This window comes from Mustela erminea, chromosome 4 (genome assembly GCF_009829155.1).
Source record: "Mustela erminea isolate mMusErm1 chromosome 4, mMusErm1.Pri, whole genome shotgun sequence".
Lineage (NCBI taxonomy): Eukaryota > Metazoa > Chordata > Mammalia > Carnivora > Mustelidae > Mustela > Mustela erminea.
In genome coordinates, this window is record NC_045617.1 from 1,322,810 (window position 1) to 1,339,562 (window position 16,753).

General features: G+C 56.2%; 1 protein-coding gene across 2 annotated transcripts in view; it reads right to left on the reverse strand.

The window, feature by feature from the left end:
* Positions 1-16,753, reverse strand: part of SMOC2 (SPARC related modular calcium binding 2) — a 148,575-nt gene that overhangs the window by 62,544 nt on the left and 69,278 nt on the right. Inside the window, exons 6-7 of one of the 2 annotated variants that reach the window (XM_032338451.1) lie at positions 15,438-15,521; positions 14,052-14,126 (exon numbers count right to left, since the gene is read on the reverse strand). In XM_032338451.1, coding sequence (XP_032194342.1) covers positions 14,052-14,126; positions 15,438-15,521 — 159 coding nt within the window. The remainder of the gene's footprint in view (positions 1-14,051; positions 14,127-15,437; positions 15,522-16,753) is intronic. The other variant, XM_032338452.1, reaches the window with a different exon arrangement.

Here is a 16,753-nt window from a genome sequence, read left to right on the forward strand (position 1 = left end):
ACCCTCCGCTCTCTTGCGGTAGGGTAACAGCAGACATGAAAACGAACTTAGTTCCAAGCTTCCAGACGAGAGAGAAAACACACCTGTTGGCCAGGACGAATCTTGGAAGCCGCCTTCCCGAGCGAAGTTCGAGCCGCCGTGAGCCACAGGAACGCGGTCAGAGAGAGCGCCTGATCCCCTTCTTGGCCGAGGGCCCCTCGTGGGTGAGGACCCCGACCTCTCCTCCGCGCCGCGTCACCAGCCCCTTGCCCGCGTCTCCCCAGCACGCGCCCAGCGGGTGTGCCTTTCGGCAGGACCACGCGTGCCGCCCCGTGTCCTGGGCGTCTCGCTCTGCACGGGCCGTGTGGAGGACTGAGGTAAGGTAAAGGCTGGCGACTCCTTTCACACCTTCAGCCTAACTAAAAGTTTCGTTTCTGAAACTAGAATTAAGCCCCCCGTCCTTCACTGACTAAATCCACATACGACAAAGTAAAGGCTGATTCTCTGGCAAGGATCGGGGATGAAGTTCCAGCCGCCGCACTTTACCCGCAGCAGGCGTCCCTGCGGAGGGCGCAGAAGTTGTGCACCAGCCGCTCACACGTGAAGGTCCGGCCTGGAGGCCCAGGAGCATTTGGGGAAAATCCCCACTGGCTTAAGCGGCCGACACGCTATCACAGCTTCATAAAATACATGAATTTTTCTTCATTCACATGAACTGGACTTGGCTGGTTTTCAAAACTGGGGGGCGGGATCGCCACTGACACACACACAGTATGGGTGACGACGAAAGCCAGAGCCACGTTTGGGGGAAATTCTCAACTTCGTCTTCCTCCCAATGTTGAGACAGACGCTGGGATCAACGTCGCTGCAGCTCCACAGGGACGGTCGCACCGAGGTGCACCATCGTGAGACTCAGTGTTCTTTACGGATCATAAAACCATTCCTGCTGTGAAGGAATTTCCTCACAGAAGACACTGAACATCGCGGCGACCACAGAGGGAAGCGTAACGAGGAGCCGCTGGAATCGCCCGCCGGCCGGGGGTAGCAACGGCTAAGGCTGAAGACAACCAAGGCTCCAGGCTGAGCCTCCTTGCCGATGGGTTTCCTTTGGGTTCAAACCATCCAAATGCAAGTCACACTGCAATGATTCTATCTGTTTTGGACTGAGTTGTGTCACCCCACAAATTCATGTGAAAGCCCCAACTGTTCCCCAGTGTGACTGTATTTAGGGACAGGGTTTCTGATATCATCCCCTCCTAAGGAGGTTCTGGTTGAGGCTAGAGGAGGCCATGAGGCCAGGGTCCTGCCGCGGGCTGGCTGGGGTCCTCCCGAGCACATACCCGCACGGCAGAAGCCACGCAGGCCCCGGAAGGAGGGTGGCCGTCCGCGTGCCCAGGAGCAGAGCCTCGCGGGGAGCCCACGCCGCGGCACCTGGTCTTGGACTCGCAGCCTCCAGGACGGACAGAAATAAACTCCGTTGGTTAAGTTGCTGGTCTGTGAGGTTTTGCTGTGACAGCCTCGCAGAGGAACACACTCTGCTAACACCTGTTTTTGCACAAAACCCAAGAAGCTTTTTTCCACTAAGGTGAGCTACATGAAGGCTGAGCCCAGGGAAATGTCTTTCCTGTGGGCAGTGGACAGATCACATGGGCAACAGGTTAAATGTGAATTTAGGGTAAGTTTGTACCGTGCAGAACGTATGTTTTTTTTCTGTTATAGCATTTCCTCTTGTTCCTCCCTTATTCTGAGCTCCTGCTGGCGTAACCGCTAACCAGATTCGCTTGCTTTAAAGAAGGGGGGGGGGAGCAGGAGGAGGAGGAGGGGCCAGGGAGGAAGCAGAGCGACATGGAAAGGGGGAGGAGGAAGCTGTTCGTGGTGGAGGGAAACTACCCAGTAGGATCAGACTCAAGGTTCAGGTAAGTCTCCGGAGAGAGGAAGCAGCGGGGCCGTGTCGGCACCTGCGTGAGGCCCGTGGCTCCCGGGGCTCCCATCGGTGCGTGGGGTGTCCGCGTGGAGCCCCGGGGAGGCTGCAGCATTCTCTCTTCCCCGGAAGGGGCTCAGCTCCTACAGCGTCCTGTGACAGGACCAACGCGTGACCAACAACAGAAAAGCAGACGAACTGCATCAAAAATAAAAGCCCTGATGACTCAAAGGAGCCCGTCCAAAAAGAAGTCACAGATCGGGATACGATATTTGGAAATTATGTATCTGATAAGAAACCGATAAATGATCCAGAAAATGGAAAGACATCTAACAAGTCCGTGATAGAATGGTGAGTGACCAAATATTTAAAATGCGCACAGGACGGGGGACACATTTCTCCGGGGAAGACACGCCATGGGCCAGCGAGCCCGTGAAGGGGTCCGTCATCCGTCACCGTGGAAACGGGGCTCACACCTGTAAGAGCACGAGGCCTCAGACACCATCAGACCGCTGGCCCTGTGTTAGAAGACGGGAAGTAGCAGCGTAGGAGGGGGCGAGAAGAAGCTGGAAGCCTCCTGCGCTGCTGACCAGGGTCTCCACAGTGCACGGGCTCGGCGGCTCCAAAAATGTTCAACTCGAGTCGCCACAGAGCCGGGCGGTTCTGTCAGCTCGGCCCTCGAGGGCGGGAAAACTGTGCACAGCCAACGCACACACGCGTGTTCGGAGAACCCTGGGTCACTTGCCAAAAACTGTCAACAACCCAATGTCATCAGAGGATGAAGCCTGAAGGTGGTCACATTGCACGGAACGTCGCTCAGGCACGAGCCGGTGAGGCCCACAGACACCGGCTCCAGCTCCGACGGGCCTCATGAGCGTCCGCGGGGTCTGGGAAGCCGGTCTCCAGAGACCACAGCTGCCTGACCACCGCCATGAACCCACAGAACGGGCACCTCGACAGGGACAGAAGCTGATGAGCGTTCCTCGGGGCTGGGGGTTGGCCAAGGGGAACGGCTGCCGGGGACACGGGGCTCGGGGTTTAGTCGGCGTGAAGGAATGTCCTAAAACTCGACAGTGATAGCTGCACAACGCGGAGACTATACCGGAAACACCAACTTTGTCGCATTTGGAAGGAAGACGGGCCGGTAGAAGCAGCGCAGGCTGGCCCAGCTCTGTGCGACTTGCCCCGCACAACTAACGGCACAGCCAGGGAGGGAGAGGCCCCTGATGAGACTCTCTTGGAGGAGGGCCGCCCTGGACAGAACGGCCCCTCCGCGCTCTCCCGGTGGGCGCGGAAGGAAACCTAATCTCCTTTACCTGTGGGTCGTGTCCAGGAAGACCCTCCCTAGCTCGTGAGCTGCCCTGATTCTGACTTAGGCTTTAACCTAACTGGTGGGAAGACCACAGAGACAGGACCACGAGGAGGTCTGTTCCACAAGCGTCTACTCCTAAGCGTGAACATCAGGGAGAGGCGTTTCTTCTCCGTCTACAGGGAGGGCTGCGTCAGGAACCAAGACAGCGCAGGAGCGTCACGGCGACCAGCAAGCCTTTCCTCGGCGCACCTGCTCCTTGTTCCGTTCTCACAGCTTCTACCACCGGATTCTCTGCCTGGGTCTCTAGCAACTTTACAACGAACACACAGGCACAGGATTCTAGAGGAGCATCCTCTTGCCGTGTGCCAAGCCGGGGACTGACCTAGACACAGACCCCTGGGAACTAAGCCTACCCCTGGGGACTGGCTTCACGGAGAGCCCCACTGGCCTGGGCGGACTCCTGCCCGCTCGGTGTCCGTGCTACACTTTGAAGTTGAGATGCTGAGACCCAGAGAGATAGGAGCTCACGAGGGTCGCGCGGAGGGAACCCCAAACCAGCCCCAGTGACCTCCCGCCCTCAGCTTGTCCCAGAGGCCGTGGGAGGGTCTTGCCGCAGCTGGTCTTCTGCTGGAGGAAAGGCTGCCGCTAACTCACAGACACCCAGGAAAGGGACAGTCACCCGCTCTGTGTGTCGTGTTCCCACGCACACTGTGTGTGTGCCGTGCCCAAAAGCCCCTTCTCAGCATGCGGTGCACCTGTCTCTTTCCAGGCACCTCCGGTCGCCTGGAGTGTCCCTTACCACATAACTGGCTTTCGGTTTCCAGAGTGAAGACGCTGACACCCTCCTCGGCCCCACACCTGTGGCCCAACCACGGGCTGCTCCCATCACTCCCGTCACGCTGGCCCCTCCCCCGAGTCCAGGCCTGCACCTGGTCAAGAGCTCACAGCAAGTGCACCACGGCCGGGCAGCCCGGTCTGCTCTCACGCAGAGACAACATCCAGAGGACGGGACCGCGGTCCTTCCAGGGCGAGCCCACCAGCTTGGGAACCGAAGAGGCCTGTCCGACCGGCCGTGCGGGGGTAGGAAATCCGGAACCCCAACTCTGGGCGAAATCCAAGCCTCTGCCACTGAGAGATTTTGGAAAAGTGTCTCCCTAGGAGACATGAGCCAGAGTCTATTATCTGTTAAAACACACGGCACTCTGCCGGTGTGGGACAAGCTTTCCGTCCGTTCTATCAGATTCTATCTGCTGTTCTGTCCAACACCAGAGCTCGTCACCTCAGCGGAGAAGCAGATGCACGTCTTTGCCCGGTGAGAGGACAAAGTTCGGAGGGACACACGCCGGCCCGAGCTGCGACGGACACGCGCCGGCCCGAGCTTTCAGGCCCAGTGGGCAGGACGTGCTTCTCACCACTACTCCCCGTCCTCACACTGCAACGCTGTGTCCCGGTTCTTTAACCATGTTTGGATACTGAAATCTAAGAATTACACGTGATCGAAACTAAAGCTTTCCTTTATAATTAGGAAAACTGAATAAATTCAGTGACGCACACTGTGGTTGGGCCACAGGTGTGAGGCTGAGGAGGGTGCCAGCGTCTTCACTCTGGAGATTAATATTTTTTAAAATAAATCAAAAGCTTCTGCACAGCAAAGGAAACAGTCAAGAAAACAAAGAGGCAACCCACGGAATGGGAGAAGATATTTGCAAATGACAGTACAGACAAAAGGTTGATATCCAGGATCTATAATAAACTCCTCAAACTCAACACACACAAAACAATCATATCAAAAAATGGGCAGAAGACATGAACAGACACTTCTCCAATGAAGACATACAAATGGCTATCAGACACATGAAAAAGTGTTCATCATCACTAGCCATCAGGGAGATTCAAATCAAAACCACATTGAGATATCACCTTACACCAGTTAGAATGGCCACAATCAACAAGACAGGAAACAACATGTGTTGGAGGGGATGTGGAGAAAGGGGAACCCTCTTCCGCTGTTGGTGGGAATGCAAGTTGGTGCAGCCTCTTAGGAGAACAGTGTGGAGATTCCTCAAGAAATTAAAAATAGAGCTTCCCTATGACCCTGCAGTTGCACTCCTGGGTATTTACCCCAAAGATACAGATGTCGTGAAAAGAAGGGCCATCTGTACCCCAATGTTTATAGCAGCAATGGCCACGGTTGCCAAACTGTGGAAAGAACCAAGATGGCCTTCAGTGGACTAATGGATAAGAAAGATGTGGTCCATATACACTATGGCATATTATGCCTCCATCAGAAAGGACGAATACCCAACTTTTGTAGCAACATGGACGGGACTGGAAGAGATTATGCTGAGTGAAATAAGTCAAGCAGAGAGAGTCAAGTATCATGTGGTTTCACTTATTTGTGGAGCATAACAAATAGCATGGAGGACATGGGGAGTTAGAGAGGAGAAGGGAGTTGGGGGAAATTGGAAGGGGAGGTGAACCATGAGAGACTATGGACTCTGAAAAACAATCTGAGGGTTTGAAGGGGCGGGGGTGGGGTGGGAGGTTGGGGTACCAGGTGGTGGGTACTGGAGAGGGCACGGATTGCATGGAGCACTGGGTGTGGTGCAAAAACAATGAATACTGTTACACTGAAAATAAATAAATTAATTTTTAAAAAATGGGCTTTTACAGTCTACATTTAAAAGAAGTTACGGACTTACTTTAATACTTAAATCTGTGCAAAAACAGAGGTTTTATCACTTCGAATCTGGTCGGTGTCTTGATGCTTTTTTGATCCCACATTTGAAAAGCAGAGTAAAAAGGGAAGTGGGGAGCGAAGACTTGGAAGCTCGGAAGCGCAGAAGAGAGCACGTGTAGAACACACTCTCCCCAAGAGAATGCGATTTACCATGATTGAAAGCAGAATCAAAAGATAATTATCTTCTGGCCCTAATTTTAATATGTGCAATAAAACAACAATTATCAACTCTGAAGAAAGCAGAAGAATGTTTCCACTGAGGGGTTCCATACAACCGTGTAGAGTCGTGGGCGTCACGGACGTCCCCCTGGACAGAAAACAGAGCTGTTTTTACGAGCTCAAGGAGGAGGAAGAAGCATTTTCCCGGAGCGGGAGGAGGACGTCGGAGAGGACGGACAGGCCCCACGTTCCCTCCCGGCCACACACACAACTTAAAAAGACCAGTGGAACCAGAGGCTTCCCAGGGCTGCCCACCCATCCCGGCCGCACTCTCCCCAGGGTCTCCAAAGGGCCACGTCTGCGGCCTGATGCCCAGCTTTTGGAGGAGCCACAGGCAAAGACAGAAAGACACGCTGCACTGCCAGCTTCGGACATGACCCATGACAGAACGCCAAGTGCCACGAAGCCCACCACGCAGACCCTCCCTCTGAGCCGGGGAAGAGCCTGCAGCACCCCCACGAGCCACGGCCCCCAGCATTGGAGGGAGTCTGGGGTCAGGGTCCGCCTCCCAGCCCCAGAAGGGCCGCCCCAGCAGGGCCAAGCAGGGCCAAGCAGGGCACTGCGACCCGGGCCAGGAGGGGAGAGCTCAGCCCTCCGGGACCCACACAGAGGCTCCCAGGCCTGGGGCCGGGCGGTCTCCACGCCCACGGCCATGGTCAACCATGCTGAGTCTCCCACGGGCGGGGAGAGGTTACACGGCGGGCGCTCTGCAGTCCACCCGCCGTCCAGGTCATTACTGGCAGCAACCAGAGAGGTCAGCTTTTGGCCCAACACAGAGATCGGCCACGGTCCTCAGCTTCCCCAGAGCAGGGCAGCGGGCTCACCCTGATGCTGGACCTACGCCCTCCAACAGAGACCTCAGACGTGACCCACTGTGGGCCTGAGTCCCACCGGCCCCTGAGCACTGCATCTTACAGAGAGAACAAGTCCGTGTCCGCACGGAGGCGGGGACGTAACTGGAACCTGGGGGCCCAGATCAGATGGTGGCAGGGTTCCTTGGTGCTCCCTGAGAGGACAGCCGTGTTGCTTGCCTGGCGACGCAGCGTCCCCCACCCCCATGCCACACCCTCACCTGATCTCTGAGACGCCCCCCATCCTGCTGGGAGGAGCCCTGACTTCTGGAGGGCAACTTGCTTCACTCAGAGCAGCGGACTTAAATGCTCAGCTATGGAGCACCATCTCTGGAGCTCCTAGTGTGTGGCCAGGCAGCAGGGCTGTGTCAGTCAGGAGCTGCTGGGCCCTAGGGATTGGGAGGTTTGGGGGCACTGCTGGGCTCTGCATTTGGGCCCAGGGTGGCGTGCAGGCAGCTGGTGGGGCCTCCGTGTGCAGGAATTCTGTCCTGAAATACCAGCATGACGGACCCCCGGGGACCTCACCGTGTGCCAGCGAGGGGAACGGAGCCATGGGTTGTGACCCGGGAGTGAGAGCTCGCCAGCCTCCTCCTGGTGGTCCCCAGCTCAGGAACACTGGGCCGGACAAGCCTGGTGGGCTCTGAGCTCGGGCAGGGCTTCCTGACGGGTTTAATTGCTCCCGGCGTGTAGCGCTTTTCTCTCCAACTTGCGGAACCGCAAGCTGCTTGGTCTCTTGTCTCCCTGGCCAGTGAGCGCAGGTCCCCGGAGGCGGGACAGGCACGGAGGCTGGAAATGTGGAGGCCTGAAGGTCTGAGGCTTCAGACCAGGCAGAGGACAGGAGGTCGGGCAAGAGGGCCAGGACACCAGGCCGGCAGGGAGGCTGCGTCCGCGTCGTTGTGCAGACAACTCATGCCACCGCGGCCGTCTCTGTTCCCCTCTGGGCTTTGCTCTTGGGTCCCCCGTACCCCGGGAACTGTACGCTGTTAGAGCCAACGGGGCTGCTGCCCAACAGTGCCACAAACCTGACTCAGGACAGAGGCGAAAGAGCTCAGGCCCAGGAGGACGATGGCAGATCCCACCCGCCGGCCCCAAGCCAACAGGTCTTGGAGAAGGGTCGTGAGGTCGCCTGCAGGACAGAATGCCCTCCTGGTGACCCACCGGAGGCCAGCGCACGGTGACAGAAAAGGTACAGACAGCAGCGGGGCCCGATCCCACAGAGCTCACCCCCTGCATCGGAATGAGCCTGTCGGGGGCCTTCCCACGGCGGCCCAGGTCCTGCTCCTTGCCCTGGGCCTCACGGGGCGGAGCTGTGACCCGCAGCAGGAGCCCGCGTCCTCGTGTGACCCGCAGCAGGAGCCCGCGTCCTCCGTCCTCCGGGCAAGGGGAGCGCCGGCCACACCGCAGACCAGGGCCCCAGCCGCCCCGAGACCCTGTCCTTCCAGAAGCTGCCAGCTGGGGCCGGCAGGGGTCCCCCCTCTCTCACCCCCAGACCCTCGGTGTGATGGCCCCCGGCACCGACACCCCAGACACAGAGACTGCCCTGGGCCACCGGCGCCTCTCAGTCCCCTGGTCCCCCCCAGGCCTCTCAGCCTCATCGGGAAACTCTGGCCTGACCCCAGCAACTGTGGGGTCGGCACCGAGGCCTGGGCACGTGTGGCCCCGGCTGGAAGTAGGAGGTTGAGGGGCGCACGCGTCGCGTCAGGATCGGAGGATACAACCGTCCTGGTGTCCAAATTAACAACTGCCTGCCCCTCCCGGGGAGAGGGTGCCGAGCACTCCCCGGGGTGACGTCCTTCCTGGCGCAGGCCCGCGCCCCCGAGCCCCAGAGAGGACGCACCCCAGCGCCCACCTGTTCCGCAGGCCAGGCAGAGGGGGGCAGGACGGCCCACGACGGATTCGCACGCAGCTCCCCAGATGCCATCACCGCTGCTGGGGATGTGGACCTGGCGGGAGGCATCAGCCACTGTCGCCGACTCCCCCAAGTCCCAACACATCAGCAGACCACAGGGCCTCGCCGCGGGCGTCCCACTTGGTGTCACGTGAGGCCCCCAGACGTCACGAAACCGGCCGTGACATCGGAAGAAGGAGGGTCACGGCCGTGACATCGGAAGGACAGTCACGGCCATTCACTAGTAAATCCATCACGGTCACCTCGGGAGCTGAGACAGCGACGCCTTTGACGGCCACCTCCTCACGGCACTAAGACAGGACAGGCGTCCGTGAAGAGATTTTCAGACACAGACCTGAGGTAAGTATCCGACGTGAACACCGACCGACGTGAAAGCAAGAAAGACCACGTGTGCGAGTTCACATAGAGATGTGGCCAAGTCACCCTGTCACCCCCAGAGCGAACCTGTCCTGAAGGCGTGCCCTGCACATGCTGCTCCGCAGCCAGACCCTGATGCGGTGGACGGTGACAAGGCCTGGTCCCAGTGGTCCGGACGCCACGCAGCCATCGGGCTGTCGCGGCTCAAGGGCGGATTCCTGAATCTGCTCATCTGCAAAGAGCCAGATTATCACGAAAACCTGTAAGGACCTGACCTGTGACTCGGCAGGACAGAAGAGCCAGAACGTGCCAATTACGTGGGAAGGTAAGGAGGGCTCGGGAGCCGGGGCCGAGCGGGGCCAGCAGCACCACGTGTCCCCAGGGGGACGCAGACTGAGGGGACCAGAGCTCAGGGTGAAGGAAGGTCAGAGTCCCGGGGAGCAGTGGGCACACCCGACGGGCAGCCATGGCCAGGAGTGACTGAGCGGACCACACGGCCTTAACCCCAGTCCCCGAGGCAAGTACACACCTGCGCGAGCTCTCAGCCTCGTGGGGTTTTCGTCCTCTCTGTAAGCCTCACAGATTACCAGAACATTCCAAGGGAAGACGCTCATGTCCATGCAACTTGGCTTCTCCTTAAGGGACAGCACATTTTTTAAAAAGTACGCATCTGCCCGTGCCACCTGCAGTGAGTGACTTGTCTGTCCCAAGCTCTGCTTCCTCGATCGTTCCATTAAATGGGTTGAACGAGGTCGTCTCTGTGGCTTCTTCAGCTGTTAGATTTCAGAATTGCGTTAAAGCCCATCCTCTGTGGGCGGCGCCCACAAAAGCTGGGCTTCTCCACCAAGTACACTCGGTCACTGAGGAAAGCTCAGCGACAGCACCGAATCTCTCCATCTCTCGACAGTCAGGACTGTGTTTCCCTTTTCCGGCCACGGGGCGTGGACGGCCCCTTCCACTGCGAGAGGCGAGCTCGGTCGCGGCCAGACGGGCCCATTTCACTCCCTCCCCGGAGTCCCGTTCCATTCTGGTCCGTACGGCAAACAGCACTGAGCTTCTGTTCTCTGGTGTGAGAGCACTTCTAGAGACTTTCCTGTTCAGGAACCGCCTCTGACTCCTTGCACATTCTACACACGAGTTTTACAGAATTCAACGACCATGCTACCAAACCTCTCCTCTGGTAAAATTTTGTGATCAACTTTTATATCTTATTGGATAGAAATAAAGCCACAGAATAAATGATTCAAGATCGTAGTCGACACTCTGAATTTTACAGTGAGAAGGAAAACTGCGTCATACATTCTTAACCAAAGCACAGTTTCAGGCTTTACGCATCGGTGTACAATGACTCACGTAACGGACGGGCGCTCTTCTCGCTGAATGAATCACCAAGAGAAGATGTCATTCATGTTTGTATTGAATTTCGGTTAATAAAAGTGCAAAGGTCAAACTGAACTTAATTCTCTGAAACTGAAATTAATTCTCTTTTCTAGTTATCTGTCTTTTTCTGTTGTTTGCTTCACTGAGTTTGTTTTAGGGAAAAGTAGTAGTGACGCCATCAGAGAGCCCGTGGAAACCATAATGGTCAAACTCTTTACTAATTTAATAAACACTAAGTGCCCACTATGTGTAAATTCTCATAGCCTGGAGAACCCCAGTTTCCTCTGCAGGAAAGGTCCCTCCTAGTGAACGCCACGGAACGTTCCAAAGCATGCTGACCACGGGCCCACGGCACACACTCACTGTGCACGGCGATCGCATTCTGCGTACTTCGTAGCATAAGTACCAGTCATCATGTTAACACAAGCTCGCAGGGCAAATAGGAGGGACTCTGAACTCACAGAGAAACATCAGAGGGAAAGAGAAATGGGCTCCGGGTCTGGCCTCTTCTGCGAAAGGCAATGCAAGAGCAAGGACAAGCAGCTCCTTAAAAACGTGCAGAAGAGGAAAGAATCACCAATTATTTGTGCTTCGTTAAATAAATGTGCCTGCTTCTATCAGAGAAGATCATTAGAAAAGTATCTTTTAAAAATAAAAATTAGTGGGGCACCTGGGTGCCTCCGTGAGTGAAGCCTCTGCCTTCAGCTCAGGCCATGATCTCAGGGTCCTGGGATCGAGTCCCACATCGGGGTCTCTGCTCGGCGGGGAGCTGCTTCCTCTTCCCTCTCTGCCTGTTTCTCTGCCTACTTGTGATCTCTCACTCTCTGTTGAATAAATAAATTAAAATAATAAACATAAATAAAAATAGAAATTAGAGGCGCCTGGGTGGCTCAGTCCTTTAAGCTCCGACTCTTTCCTTCGGCTGGGGTCAGGGTCTCCGGGTCCCGCGAGCGAGCCCTGCGTCAGGCTCTGCGCGGGGCATGGAGCCTGCTTGACAGTCTCTCTCTTCTTCTGTCCCTCCCCTGCCTTAAAATTAAAAAATTAAAAATTAAATGAAAAAGTTAAAATTGAAGCTCGTTTTGCATTTGAAACCTCAACAACGGTCTACGGCCATACCATCCTGAACGCGCCCGATCTCGTCTGAAACCTCAACAACGGTTTCACTGTTCCACGGCGCCCATGCAAGACTATTTTCATTTTGTAAAATACCAGTTTGCCGGGACCTTCTTCAGACCCTGGGAAAGAACCTGCATCTAGACAACGGAGAACCCAGGAATTCCTTGCCCTGTGTCCAGGTACCAGCGAGTGTCACCTTCTGTAAGTCTGCTCACGCAGGCTGACTGAAACCAGATCGTAGCAGACGGTGACTTAGGGAAACGGGCATTTCCCGAAACATCATTTTGAGCCCCTACACAGTGAGTGCCTGGCATGCTGCCGTCGGCCTGGGACTCTGGTAAGAGCCTGTGACGAGGGACAGAGACATGTGTCCACAGGCAGCTTCCTCTGTCAAAACCTGAAATCATGTCCTCTGACACGTCAAATTGCTTCTATAGAGAATGTGCGTTTCCAGGGACATCATTCAGAATCCTTTCCTACGCACTCCTCAAGTAAAGCTGGGGAGGGCCACCCTGCTTCTCCCAGGAGACGCCTCCAAGGCCCACGGAAAACAGACGATGTTTTTAAGATTTTTATTATTTATTTATTTGACAGAGAGAGATGACAAGTAGGCAAAGAGACAGGCATAGAGAGAGGAGGAAGCAGGCTTCCCGCTGAGCAGAGAGCCCGATGCGGGACTCGATCCCAGGACCCTGAGATCATGACCTGAGCCGAAGGCAGAGGCTTAACCCACTGAGCCACCCAGGCGCCCCACTACAGGGCAAATCTAACGAGATCGCTTCGGGCACCAGAGTGACAAGACCGAGAAGACCCCCGGTACTAAAGTCAGTGAGAGAAGGCTGCGTGTTGATCCTTTATGCGACAGGACAACTTCTCCCGATCACTCCAGACAAAAAAATGCAGATTCTAGAAACATGATCATGGTTTCCCTGCCGTTTGCACGCGTGTATCTGAGAGTCAGACCCGTGGATTTTCCCTTCCTCATCTCAGCCCGGCGGGGCTACAACCCCGGACGACGCGTGCAGGTGGCGTCCTCGGCAGTGACAAGGGAGCGGAGCGTCGTGCTGCGGGGCTGGAGGAGGTGACTGGGGACCTCGGGGCGGAAGTCGCTCCGGAAGAACACGGCAGGCCCGCCCCAGCCCAGCCCTCCCAAGGCGCCTCCGCAGCTTGTTCTCCGTGTTGCCTCGGGGGTGCTGGGCCAGTGACCGTCCCCACCGCAGAGCCTCTGTCCTGGGCCCTGCAGAGGCCTCGAGACACCCAGACTCGGGGTTTCCCATCAGGAGTCCCCCTCAGCGTGCGCGTCAGGGCACACGGAGGGGAAGACAGACGATCCTTCGTACCCTGACCGCGGGAAACTTCCGATTTCTTTCTGTTAATTGTAAGTGGGCGTGGCGACACGGGAAGGAGAGCCCGCAACCACCCGCGGCCGAGCTGGGACTCGGAGGCTGCTCTTCTGCGAACACTCGCTGCCCGCGCCTGGGGCCGTCACGCACCGCCCCGTGATCACTCTGCGGTCCCGGCCGCTGAACACCCAGCCCTGGAGGGTCACTCTCTTTCACTAAGTCCTCACACCGGAGCACCACTGGGGCAGCCAGGCAGCGCGCAACCCGCTAAGCTCGGAGCGCACAGGACGCGTCCGCGGAGGCAAAGCCTGGCAACGGAGCCACCGTCCCGTCTTCAGACGTCACCGTAACACACAGAACTCTCTGGCGCCCGGCGGCTCAGTTGGTCACGTGACTGCCTTCCGCTCAGGACAGGATCCCAGAGCCCCAGGATCGAGTCCCAAGTCCGGGTCCCTGTCCAGCGGGGGGTCGGCTCCTCCCCCGCCCTCCCCGCTCACGCACGGGCTCTGTCTCTCTCTCTCAAATAAATAAAAACTTTTTTAAAAAATGTAAAACTCTGTTAAACACTCCTTTGCAGCAAATGCAATCCACATAGTTCTGAGGATTTTGAATTAAATTAACCAAGTGTTTGGACATCTCTGAAATGAGGTCAAAAACAAATACTTAGTATCAAATATTTCTATTTTTATACTGAAGCTCTCATTTGCTTGACATTTTCAGAGAACCCTTTTAAGGAACTTAGAAAACGTAATAAAAACACCAGTATCTGAGCTACATTTTGGTGGTCAGGTCACAAGAATCATTTGCGTGAGTCATCAAAAATTGAGAAAAAAAATGGACTACGTGCTTAACTTCCAGAAAACAAAGCCACTCCCTGCGTCGACCAAAACCCTCCTCACAAAGTGGCGTCGGGCCCCCTTTTACCTGCGTTCTTATTGGTTTTGTTCTGCCGACTTTTAACTTGCTCAGTCCAAAGCGTGGGGTAACGTGATGCGATATCTAAGAAACCAAAACAAAGTGACGATTATTTCCAATGCATCTTGAAAACACAGTCTCCCGATGACAGAGCTCGGTAGGCAGCCTAAAAGCCACAGGCGCTGCACTCAGTACATACATTGTGCACATTTTTAAAGAAACCGTTAAAATGATTATGCGTGTGAAACAAAAGGCAAGAATCATGCACATTCCAGACATGGGGCATTTGCTTTCCCTCCGCGCCCCCTCCTCCCGGAGTGTGATGGAATCACACGTCTTCCGATTGGCCTCACTTCAAAGAAGCGAGTTCCAGGGAGAAACCCCTACAGAAACCCGCCCTCGTGCCGCAAAGAGGGGACGTTTGTGCGGCACACGCGGTTCTGCTCAGGGAAGACTCAGTACAAACCACAACACGGGAGATACGATTTTGTGGAAGACATTTCAGGAACGATCCCTTTCCGCAGTACCGTCCGGCAAACCCCTGAGCGCTTGCCGGGCGCCAGTCACACGGCAGGACTGAGACCCCACGGCAGAGCCACCCTCAACGCTCACAGCCTGTGACCTTGGACCTGCGGCGTCCACGGACTCCGGGAGCGCACGACACTGTGTCGGCTCGGGGCCCTGCGGACGTGCGCCCCTCCTGCTCCCGCTCTCTACGGAGCGCCTCGTCACTCTACCTTTCAGTCTCTGACTTATTTATCACTTCACCTTCAAACCCTCGTCCCTTTGAGCCCGAGAACCCGTGCGCCTTTGGCAAGTACCGAAGGTGATGTCGGAAGGGCCAGGAATGGGAAATCCACCTTTGCTGTAACTACATTCAAAACCCTTGGAAACACCCGCACACACGTGACCTCACAAATTCCATCTCACGCATCGCGTTGCGGTGCAGACATGATGCCAGACACGACGCATGAGCAAGGAACAGGTCGTACGTGTCTACACCCTTTGAAATAAATATTTTATGCCGTCCCAGTTATACAATCTCAACTCATAAATTTTGATTTAAAAAAGACCTCTGTGTCGTGCTGTATGAAAGCACATGGCCCCGTTCACGAGCCGTCTCCAGAGCCTCCAGGAAGGACGGCAGGAACCCTCGGAGAGCTGCAAGTGGCCAAGTCCAGTCCACTTGGAGGGGACTCCCGGCAGCATGACTTGCCTGCACTGCCCAGGCCCATGATGGCCCCGTGCACACCCGCCTCCTCCCCCGGCCAGACCCTGTGTCTCCCGGGCTCATGGCCGCTGTCCTTGCCCACGACTGTCCCAGTGTGTTTCCGTGTCCTCCCCATGCGTCCCGCCGCCCTCCCCCAGCCAGACCCTGCTTTCCCCTGGGCTCACCTTCCTCATCTCCTTGGGGTTGAGTCTCCAGCGCTGGAGCTGTGGCATCATCTGAATTCAGAACGGAAAAGATTTGCAAGGAGACTACAATTATGAGAGTAAGTTCAGTAAGTGTGCATACAGGATGGAAGCGGGGGGCTTGCATACACCCCATACATCAGCCAAAACCACCACCCCAGGTGCACGGGGGAGCGGAGCCGGGCAGGGCTCCCCATAAACCTCACAGGGGCCCTGGTGCACTGCCACGTAAGGCACGTGCCGGCTGAAAACCGGCCCTGAGGGAGGTGCTGGGTGTCCCAGGGAGCCAGAGCAGCTTGGGAGGGGCGAGCAAGGGACAGAATAATGTAAGGCAGGGAGCACAGCAGCGGGGCGGGGACTCGTGTCGGCAGAGTCAGCGAGCTGGGCTGACCACGTCAGGGGCGTGGGCTGGGGACGCCCGATGCCCTTGCTCTGGCCCCGCCCCATCTTCCTGAGCACAAGATCGGGATGGAAGAATCGAGTCTGATTTCCTGCTCTGGGCACCCCTACACCATCAGCCCCTCCCTCACCCCTGCAGGAGCCGGGGCAAGGGACACACGGAGGACCAGAGTCAACGTCACAGAGCGGGGGCTGGGGTCGCAGCGCTCTGCGGTCTCTTTGGAGGCATAGGTCCTGTGGATAATCTTTCCTTAATCAGTAGAACAACGGACTGCGGGTTCCCTGGTGGAGCCTAAGGTTCTAGAAAGTTCTGAGATCTAGCAGGGAGATGCGGGGAAGGAGCTGCTGAGTCTGCTCTGGGTGAGCGGGCCCCTGCCCTGGGGGCGGTCACAGGGCACCTTGCAGGGCTCCCAAGAGCCCGCCTGTGCCTTTCCCTCAAGCTTGCCCGTGCAATCCGGTTCTAGAATAATTTCAGGATTAAAATACGCTAAATAGTGAGAGGATGAGCACCGGCCACAAGGCTTGTCTGTGAGCCCTGACTTTCCCAGATGTCTCAAGAGTGAAAACGAAGTTTCTCATAGACTCTTCTTGGGGGGAAACCAAAAAGCTTTTTTTAAAAAACTTGAACACACAACGGTCTTTGGGGGGGAAAAAAACGTTTTCTTTCTGTCAGAACACTGAAAAAATGTAACGCTGCCTATTCGAGAAACTCAAGCTCTCACACTGTTGGACCTGTAAGCCCATCAAGTATTTCGTCATCTCCTCCCTGAAACTAAAACTAGCCGGGGACGTATGCACAGTGTACCAAACATGTTCAGAAGTCCTTCGAAGTGACGTCAGTCAGCACATTATTAGTGCCGTACGTTTTTCCTGAGGCCCAGCCGCGTCACCACTCTGGG